This window comes from Pecten maximus, chromosome 3 (assembly GCF_902652985.1).
Source record: "Pecten maximus chromosome 3, xPecMax1.1, whole genome shotgun sequence".
NCBI lineage: Eukaryota > Metazoa > Mollusca > Bivalvia > Pectinida > Pectinidae > Pecten > Pecten maximus.
The window spans coordinates 13836246-13859473 of NC_047017.1; the positions used below are offsets into that span (position 1 = coordinate 13836246).

At 31.8% G+C, this 23228-nt stretch overlaps 2 protein-coding genes across 5 annotated transcripts in view; both read right to left on the reverse strand.

Moving 5' to 3' along the window:
- The window catches only part of LOC117323275 (cholesterol 24-hydroxylase-like), a 38415-nt gene extending 36862 nt beyond the window's left edge, over window positions 1–1553 (reverse strand). For all 4 annotated transcript variants that reach the window (XR_004531699.1, XM_033878394.1, XM_033878392.1 and 1 more), the window contains exon 1: window positions 1329–1553. Coding sequence is in view for 3 of the 4 variants with exons in the window: in XM_033878394.1 (XP_033734285.1) it covers window positions 1329–1465 (137 nt within the window). In the remaining variant the exon portion in view is untranslated. The remainder of the gene's footprint in view (window positions 1–1328) is intronic.
- Window positions 1554–5181: 3628 nt separating this feature from the next.
- LOC117323276 (cholesterol 24-hydroxylase-like) lies at window positions 5182–23071 on the reverse strand. The gene is made up of 13 exons (XM_033878396.1): window positions 22762–23071; window positions 14250–14331; window positions 14047–14120; window positions 12462–12548; window positions 12026–12164; window positions 11260–11373; window positions 10212–10368; window positions 9811–9876; window positions 9498–9570; window positions 9126–9321; window positions 8626–8717; window positions 8372–8441; window positions 5182–7421 (listed from the first exon to the last, which is right to left on the reverse strand). Coding segments are annotated over exons 1-13 (1305 nt in total). The 5' UTR covers window positions 22764–23071; the 3' UTR covers window positions 5182–7268.
- Window positions 23072–23228: the final 157 nt, after the last annotated feature.

The window sequence follows — 23228 nt, forward strand, 5'->3', positions numbered from 1 at the left end:
GTTTTTTAATTGATTATTTTTTAAGCCTTCCTAATGTCAGGTCTGTAATCTTCCATATGACTCCCACTCGTCGATTCTCTCTGTCGTTTAGGAGTTTCTTGACCAGACCACGCTTACTGATTGCTTACCTTTGGCATGTTCACTTATTCACAATTAGGCAAGTGTATACATATACCTGTCTATCTGCCTATGTACATTCAGTTAATGTAGAGGTATATGTATATTTGGTAGAAATACAGTTTAGTTAGTCAATCAGAACGGCCAGGATTGTTGTCAGAGATATTTTCAATTTTTTGAATATTGAAATTAATGAGTTTTTTGTTTTATTTAAACATTAAATTGCAAGCACACGTATCTCATCCTCACGTTGTGATAAATTTCCACCCTTTCTTTGTTGTAAACAACCAAACTAAATGAAAAAAGCAAAGCATACATGAAGAGTGTGACTAGTTTGTCGCCATCTTGAATTCGAATTCATTTATATTACTAATATTCATTTTGAAATTTTCCCCTTGTTTTATACAATTGTCTGTGAAGTATATACTTACACAACACTATGTTTTTGTAGTAATAAACATTTCAATAATTACTTGGTCATTGTTCTTCTGGGTTTTGTCTCGTGTAGACATTCATAGTTTTATTCTACTGTAGCGGGGGAGGTTCCTCTATGTATTTTGTCAGGGTAAGCTGACTAGTTAAGCTTGTCTCTATGTTGTGTATTGTGTGTGTGTACCTGTCACTGTGACCCTTGCTGTACTCTATTCACGTGCCCTGTCTGTGTTGATGTTGTTGTCATGTAGTTGTTTCTTGCTTGCTCGTGAGAGTCCGTGTTACCCGTGTACCTCTGTCAGTCCTGTGTTGTGATTGGTTGTTTAGTTTCGTATTGGGTGATAAATTCAGGGTTTTACTTGTAGACTGGGCAGTCTGACGGATTGAGTTCCTGCGTGCTGTCACTTTCTCTTCTCGGGTATTTATAGTTAGGTTAGGTTTTCGGTATATAACGTTAGGAGTGGGCCGGGATGGGTTTAGTTTCGTAGGTATTGTCGGGTATGGGTGGTCGGTTGTAGAATGTAGTATTATTTGTTGGCTAGGCCTAGGCTTATTGTCTCTGTTCATGTGTTAATTGTTGTAAATATTTATGTTATTCCTAATAAATTGTTAATTGTTATTCAAGTGTCTGTTCTTCCTCTCCTCAACAAACAAGTACATCATACCCAATCGAACCTGGGTTGCATCGGTACACAGGGGCGAGTCGGGTGCTGTTTACATACATAAACCGGGCCCAACACGCTCCTGTTACACTACCAAGATCTTCTTTTTTCGCTTACCTGTCTCGTGGAGGTCCAGGAAGATGGTCATACTTCAGGTGTTGTTGATGTAAATACCAGGCCGCTGTTCCAATAACACACAGGAGAGCCGTAACGAATGCTCCAAGGAATTCTAGAGAAAACACGCTCAACAACATTGTCCACAAATGTCGCCCAAACTGCTAGAGAACGTATCTTTTGTATTGTGTTGGTAGGACTGGCTTGCTCTGGTGCTATATATGAGTTGCACATCTACACGCATGCCCTGACATTTTTTGCATGATTAAAAGCAGACATATTTCATACGGTTGCTTGAACCTTTTGTGACGACGTTTTAACAAATAATTTGCATATGAAATCGGGAAGTGATTTGATGTTTAAATGTTACATAATTTTACGAAAAAAATGCTTCGTTTTGCGTTTAAATGATTAATGGCTGATACACTACAATGATCACAGCCTTCCCCTTCTATTAATGTATACAGCAGAAATAAATTAATGATTGTGAATTAAGATAAATATTATACAGGTACATGTATATTTTATGTGAAATGTGAAATTGCCTGTATACTTTGCCGTAATCCCCTGAGAAGTAAAAGTAAATTGATTGGCGAGTCAATGTTACGACAGGGATAGGGAGAACTGATGATAGCTTCATTTGTATACCTCAATATATTCAACTCATTTTGTTTTTTTTCTGACTCCACTATCAGGATTTTTTCATTACTGGGCAGTGATCCTAGATGGACGAAATAAGTGTCTGGTGCAGAGGTGATCGGGGTTTTATTCCGAGATCGGACGTACACAGGTAAATGGTCACCCGAGTCCCGAGCTAAAATCCGATTACCCCTAAAGAGCGAATATAAACTTTGAAAACGATATGATGCAGTTTTATTTTCATTATTCAAATACAGCAGGGGAGATGTATCAACCTTACAATTTAATAAACTTTATTGCCTTTGGAGAAGAATTCAAAATTTGAAAAAGGCGTCAATATTATCTCTGTCCAAATAAGTTTGCCACTACTTACTTTAGTTTGATGTGTAGTTTTTTTATTCTGGATATAAGGTTAGAAGAAATATTAAATTACTTGTTTACGTGTGTATAAAGTTTGATGTGGTCTAGTTTGTAAGAGATATTTAAGGTATTCAAGTTATGTAATCGTGAACATCATGCCGTGACATAGTGGTTTATAGACATGTAATAAGACATGTAATGTAATAAGCCCTTTGTCATATAGACATTAAGGTTACAACATCCTACACATATCTTAAAAAAAACTTTAGTGAATACCTCTTGCTGATAATATAATTTTCTATCAATAATCGTGTAACTCAATGTATTTCTGTATCTTAGTTATATATAGTTAAATATTTCTAAAGGGCAAAATTTAGGGTTTCTTGATTTGTTTTTACATAAACACAAACATCCAATAGTTTCCAGTGGCTCTCCGATAAAACAACTTTAATATTTCCCCGATGCACGTGATCAAACACCTGTTGATTGACTACAGCTCACTAACTTGTTAAATAAGTTTACGTAAGCATCTGTTATTCCAAAATATACGTACTAGCAGCATACCAATTCTCTTTATCATATTAGACCTTGGAGCGAACTTTTTAGTTAAATGGTTGTAGTGTCTTTAGTGTAATCAGTTTGTCCGGGAACAAGCTTAAAGTCCAAATTCTGCATAATCTTAAAGTAAATCATACTGAACATATTTGTAACAATGATGGAAGCACTAACTAATATATATACATGTATATCAAAACGCTAAGGTAATATAAGTAAATCAATTGTTAGGTTTCTTATGTTTAAAGTGATTAGATAAGATTAACCTACATTAATTAATAGTATTGAATTATTTTAACTTTGGCGAAGATATAAGGAAATTGGTCAAAACTTTTTATAATAATGTAGGGCATTTTCTGTGGGCTTTTTGTGGCCATTAATGGGCCCCATTCCCAATCGAAATTATTTTATATTTAAGCCAAATTCCCAAAATTTGTAGTTTACTCCCGAAAAACACTTTCCCAATTCACGATTTTTTTTGGAAAGGTCCTCTCTGCCAGCTATACCACAGCTTTTGTAAATATTTTTCAAGAGTAAAAGAGGATCAAAAGATTTCTATAACTGTCACTGGGAGACAGGAATGCCCTATTTTTTTTTTCATATTTTCTACTAATTTAGATTTTTTCACCAATTTTACCAAATAAGCACTTATTAAGCACAGCACAGACTTTTTTTTCAGAAACATACATAATTATGAAATGCAAAGACTAATTTTTAAGCCGAATTTTGTGAAACGTACATAAAACTTTTGTGATAGGCACTAATATTGTTTTCGGTGTCTAAAATGTTGTAACAGGCACTATTATTTCCCTCAATGTCTAAAAAAAAATATGAATACGCTCTTACTCTCTCTTTGCTATCTAAAACTCGGTCATGTGTCCTATTATTCTGCAATTTTCACTATTTTAGCTGGCCAATACTAGAAATATAGGACAGTGTCTAAAATTGGAGAAACTGACTAGTTTTCTTGGAACAGGCTTAATTTTGAGATATTTGCCTCGGGCTATTTTATCGCACAGCAACACCAGCACTGCTAGCTGTATACTACCTTACCTGGACAGCAGAAATCCCTGACCACCAAGCTCAGTGGCTAGCCCTGGCCTGGAGCGCTCATTCATTAAGCTGTCTTATATAATTACCTAATTGATGGATATCAGGTCTTGAAATAACTAGGATACAAGGGAAATATTTCCTCATTGTGATAATTTATTTGTGAAAATTAAAACATATACGTTTAAAGTGTAGCGATGTGAAAAGGACTACCCAAAAAACTGATGAATATTTCATTAATAAAGAATTTATTCAAAAAAATGGAGAACAAACTGTTATATTGAACATATACATATAATCATAGACGTATATATCACAATGTTTTATGTGTTTTAGTGACTAAATGTTATATCTATCTTTGATAACACAATAGTTTAACAGATAATAACAATTAGTCAGTGACAATGGTACACGTATATGGATATAATACAATGATGCAGTCCACGACAGAAGTGGACATTTCACATTTTTGTGACACTGTATTTCATTGCATCATGAACAAAATATGTCCGTAAATAGCTTGTCTGTCAACATTAAACAAATAGATTAATTAACTTGACTTAATACATTTACAAAGGTTTAACGATTAACGTTCTACTCACAGTTCTTTACAGAAAATTGGATAGCGATGATAAAGGTTTGAGCTAATGACACAAGTGATAGGAAACACATACGTTTACCGGTCTACCAGCCGATGTTACATTCAGGTGTGTATAGGTATATGTATATCTGGTAGCAATACAGTTTGGGTGGGTCAAAAGGAACAGCAAGGTATGCTTTCAGAAATCTTTTCACATTTTTGTTTAATATAAATCCATAAATACGAAGCCAACCTTAAGAGTTTTATTAGTTTGTGGCTATCTGGAGTATTTATACTACCAGTATTCATGTGTAACCCATCTCCCTCGGAGTATAAAGGTCCCGATTTGTAAACGCTATCTTTTCAGTTTTGTTTTGTTGTTGTTGTTATTTTTGTTTGTTTATTTTTAAAATGATTCATATGGATATAAAACGATAAACAATAATATTACAGCCATTACTATATACTTTAACAGGAGAGACAATCATGCAAATTATACATGGAACGATGGAGTTTTGCTTCATATCCCGAAAGAAAGTGAGCACAAATTTGAATGCGGAGATATTTACACGAACACTGTGCTTCTCTGTAGTGCTCCTGAGCCCCTTTTAAGTTCCAACGAATATTGGTTAGTCTCCTTTTTAGTTTTTAGGGGGGGGGGGGGGGGGGGGGGGGGCTGATCCCCAGGTAGATGGTCATACATCATGTGCTGTTGATATAAATACCAGGCCACTGTTCAAATAACACACAGGAGAGCCATAACGAATGCTCCTAGGTACTCTAGAGAAACCGACACTACCAGAAATCGTATCTTTTGTATTGTGTTGGTAGGACTGGCTTACTCCAGTGTTATGCTGTGACATTTTTGCAGACATGCAGACGGCCTACAAACAATCGGCCGGAACTTTTAAAATACATGTTTTCGTGACGTTGAAACAAATTTGATACCTTAAATGATATATAATATTCGTTAAAAATAAACAGTGTCGCGTTTAAATGACCTTACTTGACACGCCCTCAATACCCGGTAAGGGCACCTTGAGATTCGTAGTAGTCCATGCATATATCACATGTATATGCTGTGTGAGAGGAATGTTAAAATCACCAAAACATGCCATACAAATCTAGGTCAAAGCGGGTTTAGTCACTATTTGAACCACTAGGCATATCAGCATGCCTAAAAAAGGTTTTGTACCTGACACGAGGATGAGATCACAAAGAAGTTAGACGAGTTGTTGTATAATGTATTTCTTCCACTCGAGTTACTTGTTTTTTCAAAAGTTAAAAAACAGGAGTTTTAATTGACGAGACATCTGTGGCATCATTGTCCTCATTTTAAAAGGCAAGGTAACTTAAAACATGATAGTATAGCAGGCTTTGTCAGCAAAAACATGCATAATGTACATGATTGAAATAGTGCATGTCATCATATTTAACACAGTAAGGAAAACAGTAATTTAAAGCTGGATATTCAATTGGTCAATGACATAATACAATATTTTGGAGTTAAGAAATGCCTGTTATATTATACTTGACAGTTATTCCTAGTAATAAAAATATTGCAAGGGCACACTTGTCTTCACTGATATAGAAACATCGTCTGCAATCAATAGCAGTTATCTCATCCATTTTATGGCAAATGCATGGGAACGCAAGAACCGATAACATTAGCACCCACATATAAAACGCTTTCTGCAAACAGTATTAAAACAGGAGAGAAAGGTTTACCCTGGAACGGGGAATATATCAACATTAAGGGCCTAAATGGCAAATGTTATATGTTGGTATTTAGTTTATACCGGCGATCGATTGAACAATATCAAAAGCCAGCTGGATCGTATGATTAATATACGTAGTATATACGTTTGTTAGGAAAGCTCAAAAATACTATAATAAAGGTAGGCAAATTTTGATGGTTAAACATTTGTAATCAAGAGTAAGAGATTTACATTCTATATAACGTATTTTAAACCCACATTTTACTAAGCAAAAGTAATATGTCCTTTGTGGTGAAATAAGTAATCCAGAATCGTTTTTTTTATCAAAATAAAGCATTTTCTAGATGCAAATGCTGATCCAGTTCTGCCTCGCATGGTACCCCTGTCATGAAACTAAAACCATTCATTTTACGAACAAACAATTAAATTAAGAAACGCATGCTTATACAATATGCTTTATTTATGTGTCATAAAATAATCGTATACAGTATTGATATATACAAAAGCAACTACGGATATTTCATTAAAATTTGAAACTCCATGCCTTTTTGCCATTTTCAAAATCTACTCATCAAATTTCTCTTCTATTTTCAAAAAAGATATTCGTGTTGTGTCGTGTCTGAGTAAATAGGAAAAGCGTATTAATTGGGAGTAAATAGCTTAAAACTAAGACATGATTGTTAACAGGTGTACACATTGTGTTCATAATACTACCTTAATAAAGCCGTTATTTCCGTAATACAAAATAAATTCATATTTTTACTTTACAACATAATTCAATGTCAGGTAGCTATTCGATAACTTCGAAGACTGTTCCAAACAAGAAGTTCTGATTCTGATCTACTAAATACATGTACCATACATCAGTGCATGTCATGTGTTTGATAAATCAGCTTCGTTTCAAGTTGTTTTCTATATGATGTCATATGCTATCTAATGATAAAACTTCCGAAAGGTGACAATACAAGAGGTGTCTCGTATTTAATCTACACATACACATCCGATATTTTCGTTTTTAACGTTGTTTCAAATTGTTGCGTATTAGTCCGATTCTATTTTCCTTTTCCGAAAGAGACACTTGGCCCCACTCTTCAGTTGTATGGTTGTGTTGTCCCCAAGTTCACCACTTTGTCCGGGAACCAGCTCAAAGTCAAAATTCTGCATAATCTTGGCAATTGTGATTTTTATTTGTATCTGTTGAGTGAAATTTTAAAATAGTAAGCATGGTAGGCATAATATATATCTGTGAAAAGAACACTTGTGATAGAATACTTGAACAATAAAGCTTAAACAAGAAGGAAAGGTATATGCAACATTGCCACATTTTGCCGCACGGCATAGATAGCTGTAAACATAGATATCAAGTCAGTAGATCAATAGCACCTGATATTTTGGATGTGATAAAATGTTAGACTTTGGAAAATAAAGGTTTGAAGATGGTTACCATTTGTATTTTCGAAATTATTACATACCCTAATCTGACAAGACTGAAAGGTTTAGTTTCTCCTTGTAACGTTCATGTGCTCTCAAATGTTAGTGTATTTGGTGAAATACATTTTAAAAAATAAAGTGTATATTAGCTCTCAAATGTTAGTGTATTTGGTGAAATACATTTTAAAAAATAAAGTGTATATTAGATTTGTTGTGGTCCGGCATTTGTAAAATTTGCTGTTTATTCGTGACCTCTTGTAACACACATTTGTGTGTGAGTGTATAATTAATTATCTAAAATCTGAAAATCTTGAGCCAATCATTCCCCACTAAAGACATTCATTCTTTATTCATACAGTATACGAAAATTAATATTTAATACAGGTATGGATTATGCATTGGTCATTTAATGATAAACAAAAAATACACGAAACCATAATTCAAACTAAAAACTAAAAAGCCAGTACAAACTACAAACAAATATATATATTCGCATAGCAAAAGTACAAGGAGAATAACATCAGGTGCTTTGACTGTTAAAACGATTCCGGATTATGTCACAGAAGTGAGAGTTAAGGAGATTGAAAACCATGATTTTCACTACTTAAAATGTGCAAATTGTTTCTTAAGTTGCAGTATTACAATGACAATGGAATGTGTATTTCTTTTGGGGGTTACATTGTATTTAAGCATTCCAATAATATTTCACATACCTCTGCAAACTTTTTCCCAATACATGTATGCGGGCCAGCTGAAAACGGCGTAAAGGCATATTGGCTAAATCTGCAAAATGGAACTTTGATATAATTTTTACAAAACAAGAGCATATTTAAAAACAAAACAAAAAGTCTAATTAGATAAAAAATGAATGATAGAGGAATGAATGAGATGTTTATCAACCAACATTTCCTGTAAAATTATCTTGCAGTTTGTTTATCTAGTAAAACACAACTCATTAATTACATACCTTTCTGTGCTGTCAATTCGAAATCGTTCCGGCATAAACTTTGTAGCTTCTGTGAAATTTTGTTCTGCCCTGGACGTAGCATAGAAACTAACCTGTAACACAAATTTTGTAGTTAAGTAGACATTAATCAACTATATACGAATGGTTCAATTATTAATTAATTAAGTAAGATTCAAAAGACTCACTTATGTTGCAATATTATACAACAATTTCGTCCTTCTAAGTCACTTCATCAGCGATGCTTGCGGTCATCCTAACAGTATCTTATAAATGGTATGATAGATAAAACATCACAACTGACCGTATATACTTTACACTAAGTATGATATCATCCATATCTTCCATTGAAATTGAAACACTCAAGTCCGTGTATATGGATTTTTGATTAACCGAGTTGCTTCACCTCAGGTACATTAAGATCCATACAAACCATTTGCATTATATAGTGGATAGTTCGAAACATTTTGTTTAGTCCAAGCAATATACCAAGTTATTCTTACAATCATGTCAGTTCCCGCTGGAAGCTGGTGACCGCCGAGATTGTAGTTCTTTTCTGTCTCTCGATATGTTGTCTTCGCCACTGGGTAAAGCCGGAGCGTCTCTTTCATCACCATATCTAGGTAAGGTAGATGCTCAAGCTCATTTAGGGTGATCACTGACACGGCGCCAACATTTTCATCAACTTCCCTTTGTAGCCTTAACAGAGGATAAAATGTTTTAAAATACAGTCTGTCTTTTACGGGTACGGGAAACATTAAAACGTATATCCGTCAGATAATATATTTCTATTAATATTCTTTTAATTTGTTCCTCGAAATATCTTACTTAAAATTAGAGCATTATCTTAGGTAAAACTAAAAATTGTGTCTTACTTTTTGTAACATTCTGGATTCTGTCCGAGCAGAAAACACATGAAACTCATAGAGTTGGCGGCCGTTTCCTGACCTGTGTGATATAGAATAACAGATGTTTTCACAAAAATAACGTTCCTATAGTTAATTATGGTTTAATTTATTTCAATGAATTTAAATATATTTATATCTTTTTCGAAACGCTGCCCACCACAGTTATAGTTAAACGTATTTTCAACTATAAGTTTGTGTACAACTGGATAAAACGTTCGAGGTCCTGGAGACTGTATTTGTGTATTCTTAAATATAATTGAATATATATTAATATGTATACCTGCCAAAAGGAATGTCAAGAAATTGTCCAATAATATTTCGTCTGTTATTATCGATGGGTACTTCTCTGTAACAAAAAATTTAAAAATGTTTGTGATTGTATCTTTATGCTAATATATTCATTGTGCTCATGGTGATTTCTTACACTGATCGCTATTTAAAAACCACTGAAAAATATCAATGACTAATCATTACAAATTCACACGTTAGCTTTCGTTTTCTCGTGAGAAAAGTATATCACTGGACCTTCTATCTATTTACAAATTAAATACCGTTATAACGGCGTTCCTATATAAAAGTGACATATTCTACGATTGCTTGATATTGTCTTTCTTTTTTTAAATAATGTGATATAGTAGTGAACGGAAACAATCATATATCTGTAAAGTATAATCAGTTTACCCTTTAATTCAATAAGATATTCCAAGAGGTCGTGGGGAATATAGTCGCCTCTACTTTTCGCCAGTTTCCTATCGATAATCTGTTGTTTTGCGCTTTCCCTGATAAAGTTAATAGCTTCTCGGACATAACGACGAAATCCCCATTTAAACGGGTTTACCTATTAAAGAAAACACACAATATATCACTGTTTTTAATTGGTTCAGTTAGGAACGCAGTCGAAAGATACGTTAATCGGACCCTCACGATTAATCAATCAGACTCTTAAGAAATGTCAAGAAATGAAGATTTGCTACGATTTAATGCTGTTCATGATGTATTTTGTGTTTCTCAGACAATACTAGCGTTATTTTCCTTAGAAACAACAGTAGAAAAGGCAACTTTTTTCCGGGAAAATAATAATGTTATATAATCTTCTGTCAGATGCTATTATGCAGTCAGTTTGAATACAATTTGGTTGAAATAACATATCGCATATTGATAGATAATATTCAAAAGTTATGCAGTGTTTTAACACAATGACGCGGCTCCTCATGGAAGTCGAAAAATTAGTAATATTTTTTTTTGTTTTTTTTTTAACTTTTTAAAAGGATAATTGTCAAGTTGAAGTGCTTTAAAACAAAGTTGAATATAGACATCTATATAAAGTTCATTCTGTGAATCCATGTTTGTTTACACATGATATACTACTTGTTGCATTCATAAATTGACAGAGTCACTATAAATTGTAGTATACAGCCTGATATATTACATGTTGGTTTGCTAACGACATGCAAATGTAAACATTATGTTATATTTATATTTGCCCTGCATCGTCACTATATAAACTTCATTTTCGGGTTATAGGACTATGAACCGATATGAGTAGGAATATGAACGTGAGATGAATGTTAACAAATAATACAAATCACACGTTATGTCGTGTCGACAAGTAGTGATACAAAAGTGCTTACGAAAGCTCGCACGGTTCACGCTATTTTCCTGAGTTGCAGTGGGCGTTTATATGCCTATAACCCTAAACGGGATACAGTTAGTGCATTAAAATACATACAGTTATAAAAGGATTTTGTAACATCGCTGTAAATCCTCCTAGCGCCGTCTTCATTTTTGTGACAAAAGGATGGTTTTCTCCGCTCAATGGCCCCATATCGACATTAAATGCCACCTGCAAAACAGTCATCAATCACCTTTACACTATTTGTTTGCGTTTACGTATGAATACGATATATTCCATAGATAAATATTTCTTTTGTTTTATCAATTATTTCCATTTCGATTAAACAACACCAAAAGATGATAACATACTTTAGTCCCAGACCAACCTTGTAAAACAGATTATAACATATTACAACCCCCGGATTAACATTGAACAATAGATGATAATATACACTAGTCACAGACAAATCTTTGTACAACTGGTAATAGCATACCATAGTCCCAGACAAACCTTGTACAACAGATTATAACATATTACAACCCCCGGATTAACATTGAACAATATATGATAATATACACTAGTCACAGACAAAAATCGTACCACAAATTATAACCTACTCTAGTCCCGGACAAATCTTGAACCACAAACAATAACATACTCTAGTCACAGACAAACATTGTACCACAAATTATAACATACTCTAGTCCCAGACAAATCTTGAACCACAAACGATAACATTTTCTAGTCACAGACAAACATTGTACCGCAAATTATAACATTGTCTAGTCCCAGAGAAATCTTGAACCACAAACGATAACATACTCTAGTTGAAGACAAACCTTGTACTAAAGATGATACCATACCCAATCTCTATACAAACCTTGTACAACAGATGCATCGTCAGTTTGTTGAACGAATGTAACATATGTGTTTCTGTCTTACCGTCCGCTCGCGTTTCTAGCTGCTCTATGAAACTATCTCCAAACTCATTGAACTCAGAAGCAAACTGTCGAATATAGCTGAAAGTGGAAAAACAAATATGCAAATATATATTTATGTAGTATAGATGATTGTCAGATATAATAGCATGATTACATGGTTTGATAAGCCATTGCTTATAAGCACAATCTAAAGATGGTAAAATACATTTAATTCTCGACTTTTATAGACTAATCAACGATATAGTAACCAATAAACGTCCTTAGGCCAGCTTTCTTTTCATTATAAAGGATTAATTCCCCTCAAAACTTTAAAAATATATATATATTGAATGTTCTCAGCATACTCATTAATATTTATTTATTATTCCAACTTACTGTGGTTTGAACCATTGATCAAGGTGCATTCGTTGTATTATCCAGAGTTTATTGTCAATCTGTGATTCAAGTCCCTGGCCTAAAAATCTAAAATAAATCAGCGTTATGTCAGTTTGGTAAATCATAAACAATGCAATTAAAGAGGCCATCAAATTAGTCATCATTTATTTTTCAATACATTGCTATTCTATTTCATAAGAAACAAACTATAAACGAAACTTAGATAATGTGTTCGCAGTGCTTCTCCCCTATATAGTGACGATTAAAAAAGAGACACAGATATCACCACCGTAATAGCGTTGACATGTTTCCACAAGACTCATTTTTATTGTACGCCTCGCATATTGTTTGTTTTAATTCAATCAAAAAAGATCTCTGTTATTTAATAAAACAATATATTCCAATGAAGTTAACAACAATATGAATACACAATGGCTACATGTCCTACATTATTTTAAAGTTACTTTGGCGTGATCTTAACACTGGAATTCAATCCTGATATTGTGGTAGACCACTGTTGTGTTACTTATCATCCGGACTGTCCGTCTTCAAATTTTTTATTGGTCTCGCTGTCAAATAGACGCTTGTAAGTTGTATATGCCTAAGAGTTTTAGAAGTTTTCTAAAAACCATCCTTTTATAATAAAGGTCACTTGTTTGTTTCCATATTCGGGGGATATTAAAGGCGTCTGCTTTAGGTAGTTAGGATACTTTTTCAAAAAAGACAAAGACACGGTAAGGTCAGACTAGGTAAATATAAATATATAGATATGCCTGGATAAAGGCTTCCCGGTATCTTCTTATTGTACTGTACTTTGGTAACTTATGATAGAGTACGGAGCAGGACGTGCCTGGGTGAGGATCCCTTCTCAGTGGGGACTCTAGTAAGTCTATGTCATCGGTAAATCACATGGGTTGTAAGATGAATCTCAATAGCCTTGGGTCAGCTAGTTGTTCACGAGGAAGTTTCTGACAGCACGTAGTTCTTTAGTTATATGCTAGAGAATGCTCATTAAGAAGTGAGCCATCGGTCGATAGCATTGAGCGCTCAGTGGGTGTTCGGTATTTTGAGTGCTCGGTAGCAGTGAGTACTCTGTAAAGCGAGCGCTCGGAAAATGTGAGCACTCAGTAGAAGTGAGTGCTCACTTCGTCAATGAGTATTGAGCTGTGTAATACCTTTGTAGTGATTAGTTAAAACCAGTTCCATGGGTGTGAATTAATACCCTGATTTATCCCAGGTGGGGATTGTTCATTGTATTGGTCAGTGCTGTGTTCCATGTAGGATATCATTTTGATCTGTTATGTAATTTTGTTTTTAGATACATTTGTAGTTAGGAGTACCCAGAGAAATTGGACAATCAATGTATGATATCATTACTGTAAAGAAAAATATTTGTTACCTGTCATTATATGAATACATCTATGCCAGCTGTTTATTTCTGTATATATTCGCACTGAGGACTCGAGTAATGCTAATTACATGTTCGACAATAAAGATTGCCATTAGAGACTGATACGAGCCATGTCAACATCAGGATATGTTTTATTACTAAAGCTTTAAGCAAAACAGTGTACAACTTGATTACCTTGTACCAAAAACGCTGGTTATTCGGGAGTACAAACGTTTGGATTTCGGATGGTTTCCAGTAACCAGAACGTCCTAAAATAAATTGTTATATGAATTTTATAAATCCTAATCAACATCATTTTAAAAACAAAATTACTGAAAGGATGAGTTATTAATGGTATTGAATAATATTTGATTATACAATATTAAGTTTAATTTTACCTTAATGCATTCTGGATCCAAAACAACAACCAAAACCTGGTTCCACAAATTTAAACGAAATACCAGCCCGTGCGTCTTGGACCTGAAAAATGAGTTTATTGTCTCAGAGATAACAATATCACGTGATAATACCTACGTTAAAGACACTTCGAAAATTCAACATACTGTTAATACCTAGGTGAAATGATAGGGTTAGATTAAGTATGACGCTATGAGGAAAGCAGTCTATCTACAGTGGTCTCTGTCTAAACCGGACACCTTTGGGACCACATAATGAAGCCGGTTTGTATAAATAAAGTTTTTAATCATCAAATAATACGTTACACATTCAGTACTGCAGTAAAATCCATCAGTGACACCGAGGAATTTAAAGGACAAATGTTATTCTCTGGATTTATAACACTTTGACATTTATCGGTTTATCACACTAGTTAGCTACAAATATGTATACATGTTATGATATTTATGGAGAGATATGCTGACCCTAAGGTTGTTTTTTTTCTCTCCCTTAATGCCTCATTCAAGATGGCTGCCAATGTTGGCAGCCATCTTGAATGAGGCATTCTGGAGAGAAAAAAACCCATAGGAGTCATCAATTCTCTCCACTGTATCTTGGTTTTCAAATACAGAAGTGACATACCTTTCTTTAACTTATATTCTTGAGATTTTATCTTTTCATGTTCTTTTTGGACATCTTCATTCAATATCTGTTGTTGATGATTCATGGTGTATACCAAAAAACATTGGAACCCAATTCATTAGAGGCCTTGGTGATTAAAACAAGATCTCATGACAAATGATCATGATGGCACGTAAACAGTTTCTGTCTGTATATCAGCCATGTTAGATTTGTTACACCCCAGTTTTAAATATGTGTAAACCGCCGAACTTTCCATTTTTAGATATGTATTCTACTTTTGAAAATAAAAGACATTAAAAACATGTTTGTAATACAGCTAATCTTTTAGCTGTAACTTGTTCATCATAAAACATACCCTTTATAACATATTCATATTTCTCTATTGAATTAACATTTACAAACATATCATATCTAAAAATCAAATAACTACATATAATTAAATAATACTTGTTTTTGAGATAATTACATATTCTATTGACTATTTTTAACGGAAGAGACATGTTTAATATGGTTTACAAGAGATTCAAATTCTACAAAAGATAGTGGTATTCCTATTTTGGTAGGATGTATTTGACCAGTTGATTTTTTTTTAAATTTGTATAAAAAAAGACATGACTTCTTACTAACTTCTTAGAAAAAAAGACACATACCAATGTTTAGTTCTGACATGTCTGTTCACAGATTTCTTTGATCGATAACTTTTGGCACAATCCTCACATTTTATGAAGACTTTCTGTGGTGGAGAGAGTGTTGGATCCATGTTGATAGCTTCCTGGCTCATCTTGAAATGTCAAAATAATTTTGTGCACTTGTATAAATAACCTTCTAGGGTTGCACGTTCCGGAATTTCATATCTAGTATATAGATATATTGTTTAGCATTCTGTACCATACACACCATAACCCTCACACTCTGAATTAAACACATAAAAAAAACTAAAATCATGACAAAAATGACCAGAATCATGACAAAACATGACAAAGTAATGACAAATCATGACAAAATCATGACAAATCATGAAAAATCATGAAAAAATCATGACAAATCATGACAAATCATGACAAAATCATGACAAAAATGACAAATAATGACAAAATCATGACAAAAATAACAAAATCATGACAAATCATGACAAATAATGACAAAATCATGACAAAACATGGCAAAATCATGACAAAACATGGCAAAATCATGACAAATAATGACAAAATTATGACAAAACATGACAAAATAATGACAAAAATGACAAAATCATGACAAAAATGACACAATTATGACAAAACATGACAAAATAATGACAAAAATGACAAAATCATGACAATAATGACAAAATCATGACAAAATCATGACAAAACATGACAAAATCATGACAAAAATGACAAAACATGACAAAATCATGACAAAAATGACAAAATCATGACAAATTATGACAAAACATGACAAAACATTACAAAATCATGACAAAACATGACAAATCATGACAAAAGCATGACAAATCATGACAAATCATGACAAAATCATGACAAAACAAGACAAAATCATGACAAAACATGACAAATAATAACAAAACATGACAATAATGACAAAATCATGACAAATCATGACAAATAATGACAAAATCATAACAAATCATGATAAAAATGACAAAATCATGACAAAACATGGCAAAATCATGACAAAACATGGCAAAATCATGACAAATAATGACAAAAGTATGACAAACATGACAAAATAATGACAAAAATGACAAAATCATGACAAAAATGACACAATCATGACAAAACATGACAAAATAATGACAAAAATGACAAAATCATGACAAAAATGACAAAATCATGACAAAATCATGACAAAACATGACAAAATCATGACAAAAATGACAAAACATGACAAAATCATGACAAAAATGACAAAATCATGACAAATAATGACAAAACATGACAAAATCATGACAAAACATGACAAATTATGACAAAATCATGACAAATCATGACAAATCATGACATAATCATGACAAATAATAACAAAACATGACAATCATGACAAAATCATGACAAATCATGACAAAATCATAACAAATCATGATAAAAATGACAAAATCATGACAAAACATGACAAAATCATGACAAAACATTACAAAATCATGACAAAATCATGACAAGTAATGACAAATCATGACAAGAATGACAAATGATGACAAAAATGACAAAATCATGACAAAATATGACAAAAATGTCTTAAATATGCAAAAACAAAAATATGCAAAAACAAAAAGTATACACAGAATTATTTCAAATTTCATCATTTACATCTTCACCTTTAGTTTGTCTATATATAAATCAAAAACACCTATATAACCATTTCTCCATTTTTAATAGTGTTCTGTTTATAAATTTCTTTTTGTAAAGATTTTTAGGTTATCTAAAAAATGTATAAAATAGAAGATTTTGCTCATTTTTTCAGCATACGACTTTTCAAAAGGGGTCTGTCTGTATATGTGAAGATTTGTTAGAAAACAATTCAAGAAGGTAAGTTTTTTACTTACTCAATAATGATATTTAAAAAAAATTATCATTGTATTAATACACTGTTGCTATCTTCATTTTTCTTCTGCCAATATTCTACTCTTTTTACCTATTGTAATATGTACATGTACAATGTTCTGATGATAATGTGAAATCTGTAGGATATGCATATTTTTCCTACGATTGTTAACATTTTCTTCAAAAGAAAAAAGTCTAGAACTCAGTTGTCTGTATAAAACATCTCTTAGGGAAATGATGTTGTGAAGAAATTGTATTATTTTTCCTTACATACAAATCATCAGTAAACAACTGTTATGATTAAGTAAAAAAGAATACTATAAATAAAAAGTATATATAAAAGTTTCTTCTATCAAATACATGTTTATAATGAGTATTAAGTGATATGTCTAAAAAAACTACAATTCACCAGGTCTTTTACATAATCTGTGTTGATAATGGATGTTAGGTGATGTATTTAAAAAAAGTACAATTCATCATTGAAAATATGTCCACATTATCAACTGTTAGACCATACAACCTTAGACTCTCAGATAATGACAATATTGTCAGTTGGCTATTGAAACCTCGATCACTTTCCTAATATCTGAGGGGGTGGTAACTGCACAAATTTCAACCATCTCCAGAATTCTCTTTATTCTATTGTTCATAAAAAATATGAATGACAACTATTAATACAATATAACAAGAGACCTATGTACCTTAAAGGTCATCTGAATTCTATTTATAGTGTAGAAAAAACAACTCGATATCATTCTACTCAAAATTATCTTGTTTGCATATCTAAATATCATTATTGACTTTTTAAATTTTTTTGTTCACAGATGGATACTGAACATGATTATAAAAATCACCAACTCAAAATGCATCTGTAGACCCCCCTAAGATGTCGATACTGTCACCGATGCCATCACCTAGTAGATATACATCTGGAGATTCTCCAACAATGTCGATACTGTCACCGATGCCATCACCATCTAGATATACATCTGGAGATTCTCAAACAATGCCAACACTGTCACCAATCAATAATCAGGAAGAGGATGATGAAGATGATGAGGATGTGAGTAATTTTTAGGTGTATAACTTTTATTAGTATATGAAAAAGTATATTATGAACTAGCAGTATGGTTCATTTTTCAGAAAAAGTGTATTATGAACTAGCAGTATTGTTCATTTTTCAGAAAATGTATATTATGAACTAGCAGTATTGTTCATTTTTCAGAAAATGTATATTATGAACTAGCAGTATTGTTCATTTTTCAGAAAAAGTAAATCATGAACTAGCAGTATTGTTCATTTTTCAGAAAAGGTATATTATGAACTAGCAGTATTGTTCATTTTTCAGAAAAGGTATATTATGAACTAGCAGTATTGTTCATTTTTCAGAAAAAGTATATTATGAACTAGCAGTATTGTTCATTTTTTAGAAAAAGTATATTATGAACTAGCAGTATTGTTCATTTTTCAAAAAAAAAGTATATTATAAACTATTAGTATATGGGGAAAACACAAACCCCGGCACCTTTGGAATCTAGAACAGCAGTCATATATTTGTTTTTTTATTTATCAACAATGTTTTTTTATATTAATTTTCACCAGGATCTAGATAGACTAATTTCTGTAAGTATTTTGAATATATTCATTTTTTATGTCCATGTCTCTAATTATCAAAAAAAATGAAAAAAAGAAAAATCATGAATGATTTGTATGGTACTTGTATTTTTTGTGTTTTTTAATCAAATGATTTGGTTTTTTCTTTCTATTGTTACTAAAAAAACAATCAATGATTAAAAATATAAGCAATAAAAAAAAAATAGAAAAATTAATTCATTTTCCATGTAAATAGTTTTACACTTAGATTTTTTTCAATTACAGTTTCAATCGGAAAGGAAGTTTGCCAGATCTTTAGCACATGAGATGAATTTTATCGTGAATTTTGAAGATTTAAAAAGGGATGAAAAACTAATAAATATTCTTGATAAGATTAAAGACACTTAAAAAAAACTTTTAATCCATAAGAAATTAAAGAAAAATGAAAATGATAAATTAAAACTAACCATTTCACATCCTAATCTGAATACACCCATAATAATTCCACCAAAACCCAGTACTGATCCTGAAGAAGTTATGGAAAAAAATAGAAAAAACACTCAACAGTAATGAAGATTTGCAAGTGGTAGAAAAAATTATAGTGACATTAGGGGTTTTTACAAATGCCATCTGGCAATGGGTAAACATACATTACCAATTTAGCACATATCAAAAATAAAAAGAGTATCATTAAAATAAAAGCAAAAGACGTGTGTTGCAAGAGCAGTTTTAGTAGGTTATCCAAACAGTGTGTTGAGGAGAATGACATTGTGAAAACGAACGTGTAGCACATAAGTTGACTAGTTTACAATTAATTTTACAAAAAGGTATCTGCATAGAGATTATTATAAAGCTTTATGTAGTAAATCTGTAAGACAAACTATGGCTGCCAAAGCCTTAATGATTAAAGCAGGCTTACCTCCAAATAAACCTGTCACATTAGATGATTTGAGAAAATTTGAACCATTACTGAGTATTGAAATAGGTGGGGTTACCATCATAACTGAAAATTTTAAACCTGTTGAAGAGTATTTTTGAATAATTAAACTAAAGATATTGCCCCCTAGAAAAGTGTATCTACCTGTCTTACCAGTCAGAAGTACTGGAGGAAAACTCACTTTTCCCTTGTGTAAACAATGTTCTGAAATACAATCACATGAAACCTGTCACTGTTCAGATGATGATAGGGTTTTATTGGACACATGGTGTACTCCTGAAAAAATGACAGCTATTGAAAAGGGGTATAGAATTATCAAAATTTATGAAGTGTATCAATTTACAGAAACTTCTTCTGATTTATTTAGACAGTATGTAGACACTTTTCTTAAATTCAAACAAGAAGCTAGTGGATGGCCTGTAGAATGTATAACTGAGAGTGATAGGGAAAAGTATGTTAAAGCATATTTTGAACATGAAAATATCCAGCTAACTAATATAAAAAGTAATCCTGGACTTTGAGTAGTTTCTAAATTGTTGTTGAATTCATTCTGGGGTAAATTTGCACAGAGAAAACAATTTACACAAAGTGCATTTTTCACCAGTGCAGATGTATGTAAATTTTATGAATTCATCACAAACGATACTCTTGATATTGTTGATTTTCACATCATAAATGAAAATCTCATCTACATGCAGTATCTAGTCAAAGATTCCTATTTGAAAGAAGATAATATTACCAACATATTCATAGCTACATTCACAACATGTTGGGCAAGATTACATTTGTATGATCAAATGGATATATTAAAAGAAAATGTCATGTATACAGATACAGATAGTTTGATATATCTAACAAAGAAAACACAGCCTGTGAAATTAACTCTAGGAAAGTATTTAGGGGAACTTACAAATGAATTAGGAGATGATGAACACATTGTAGAATATATAGGGTTGGGACCTAAAAATTATGGATACAGAACAAATACTGGTATAGAAGTAAGTGAAGTGAGAGGTTTTTGCCTCAATTACATCAATTCAAAAGTAATCAACTTTTCCACAATGAAACAACTTTTGATGGATCCATCAGCTGAAGTAAATATTACTGATAGGAAAATTCTTAGATGTAGATTACATTTCAAACTGTTTAATTCAACGTGTTTGAAAAAATATAGATGTGTCAATGATAAGAGAGTTATTGATTTTAAATCCAGCATGACATACCCTTATGGTTTTTAATCTTTCTTTCATACAGCTAAAACATAAAAGAGTGGATACTGCACAATTTTTTTTAAAGATCTGCTCAAACTGATCATATTTTTTTCATCATTCTAAAAAATTAAGAATGTTGAAAAAATATTCTTACAAATCCTTATAAACAGAATTTGGAAAAATAGGGAAAAATATTTAGAAAGGGTTTTACCACAATGTGATATTGACTTCAAGTATAGGACATTATTATGTTGTAAAAGAAAAAACAATAAATTTCATGGCATTGCATTAAAAAGGAAAATAATATCACATTTTTTTCAGAAAATACCAATAGAAGTTCAAATAATGATATATAGATATTCTGTCTCAAACATGATACATTATGATCTTAATGAAGAATTTAAACAATTTCTTGTAAACAACTATTGGTAAAACGTGTTAAACCTACAAAAGTTATACATTTTAAGTTGTTAAATAACATTTTAAATTGTATTGAACATTCTACAAAACAGTGTCTTTTCCCTATGATGTTAACAAGAAGATATTGTGTACTATGTTAATCTATCACATGTAGATTTATTTTTGATCTATGATATATGTATTTTTAAAAAACATTGTTGATAAATAAAATTGTTTTTTGTTATATATTGTTAAAATGTTCATGTATGTTGTTAAAAAAAATGATTGTACATTATAAATTAGAGAAAACAATGATTGAATATTACAAATTAGTATTTATTTTAATAAAAGAAATGAACTGTACATTATAAATTAGAGAAAACAATGATTGTATATTACAAATTAGTATTTATTTTAATAAAAGAAATGAATTGTACATTATAAATTAGTATTTATTTTTAATAAGAAATGATTGTACATTACAAATTAGTATTTATTTTTAATAAAAGAAATGAATTGTGCATCATAAATTAGAGAAACAAATGATTGTATATTACAAATTAGTATTTATTTTAATAAAGAAAATTAATTGCACATTATAAATTAGAGAAAACAATGATTGTATATTGCAAATTAGTATTTATTTTAATAAAAGAAATGCATTTTAATTCAGAAAAAAGAAAAAGATGAAAAAAAAAAAATAAACATTAGGATAATTTGTCATGAGATCTTGTTTTAATCACCAAGGCCTCTGATGAATTGGGTTCCAATGTTTTTTGGTATACACCATGAATCATCAACAACAGATATTGAAAGAAGATGTCCAAAAAGAACCTGAAAAGATAAAATCTCAAGAATATACAGTTAAAGAAAGGTATGTCACTTCTGTATTTGAAAACCAAGATACAGGGGAGAGAATTGATGACTCCTATGGGTTTTTTTTCTCTTCCAGAATGCCTCATTCAAGATGGCTGCCAACATTGGCAGCCATCTTGAATGAGGCATTCTGGGAGAGAGAGAAAAAAAACATAGGGTCAGCATATCTCTCTTTATGAATAATATTCGAAGTTGTTACCATAATCCAATCCCCATCTCACTCATTTGATGTTTGACATCCATTATGAAATGCAGAATATACATTTCGTACTAATATATATTTTCCCCTATGTATTTGAATACTTTTACTTACATTTCTATGAAGTAGTCGTCGATAATACTGCCAGTATCAATCACCTTGGCGATAGATGAAATGTGTCCACTCCAGAAACTTTAATAGACATACAGTGTATGTATATTTTTCATTATTTTTATAATCATCCAGACTGCTGTTATTATGTATTTAAGTCACTGTATAAAAACACTCACTCCTTTTTATCATAAAGATGCACTTTTACGAATGTTATCGATAATGTCCAATATTTACAGATAACCATAAGATATTTTCTGAGATACATTTTAAGGCCTACGGATTGATATTTATTTATCTATTTTAGATGTATTTCCTATGCTAATTAGTTACTCCCTTCATTTACATCGTGACACATAAGTGCTATTATTTCAATTTACCGATAGTTAGTTTACTTTACCCCTCTCCCCTTCCCCATTTCATTCGATATCCAAGAGCTAATTTCAGCTATCCCGTTCAACTGCTGAGAA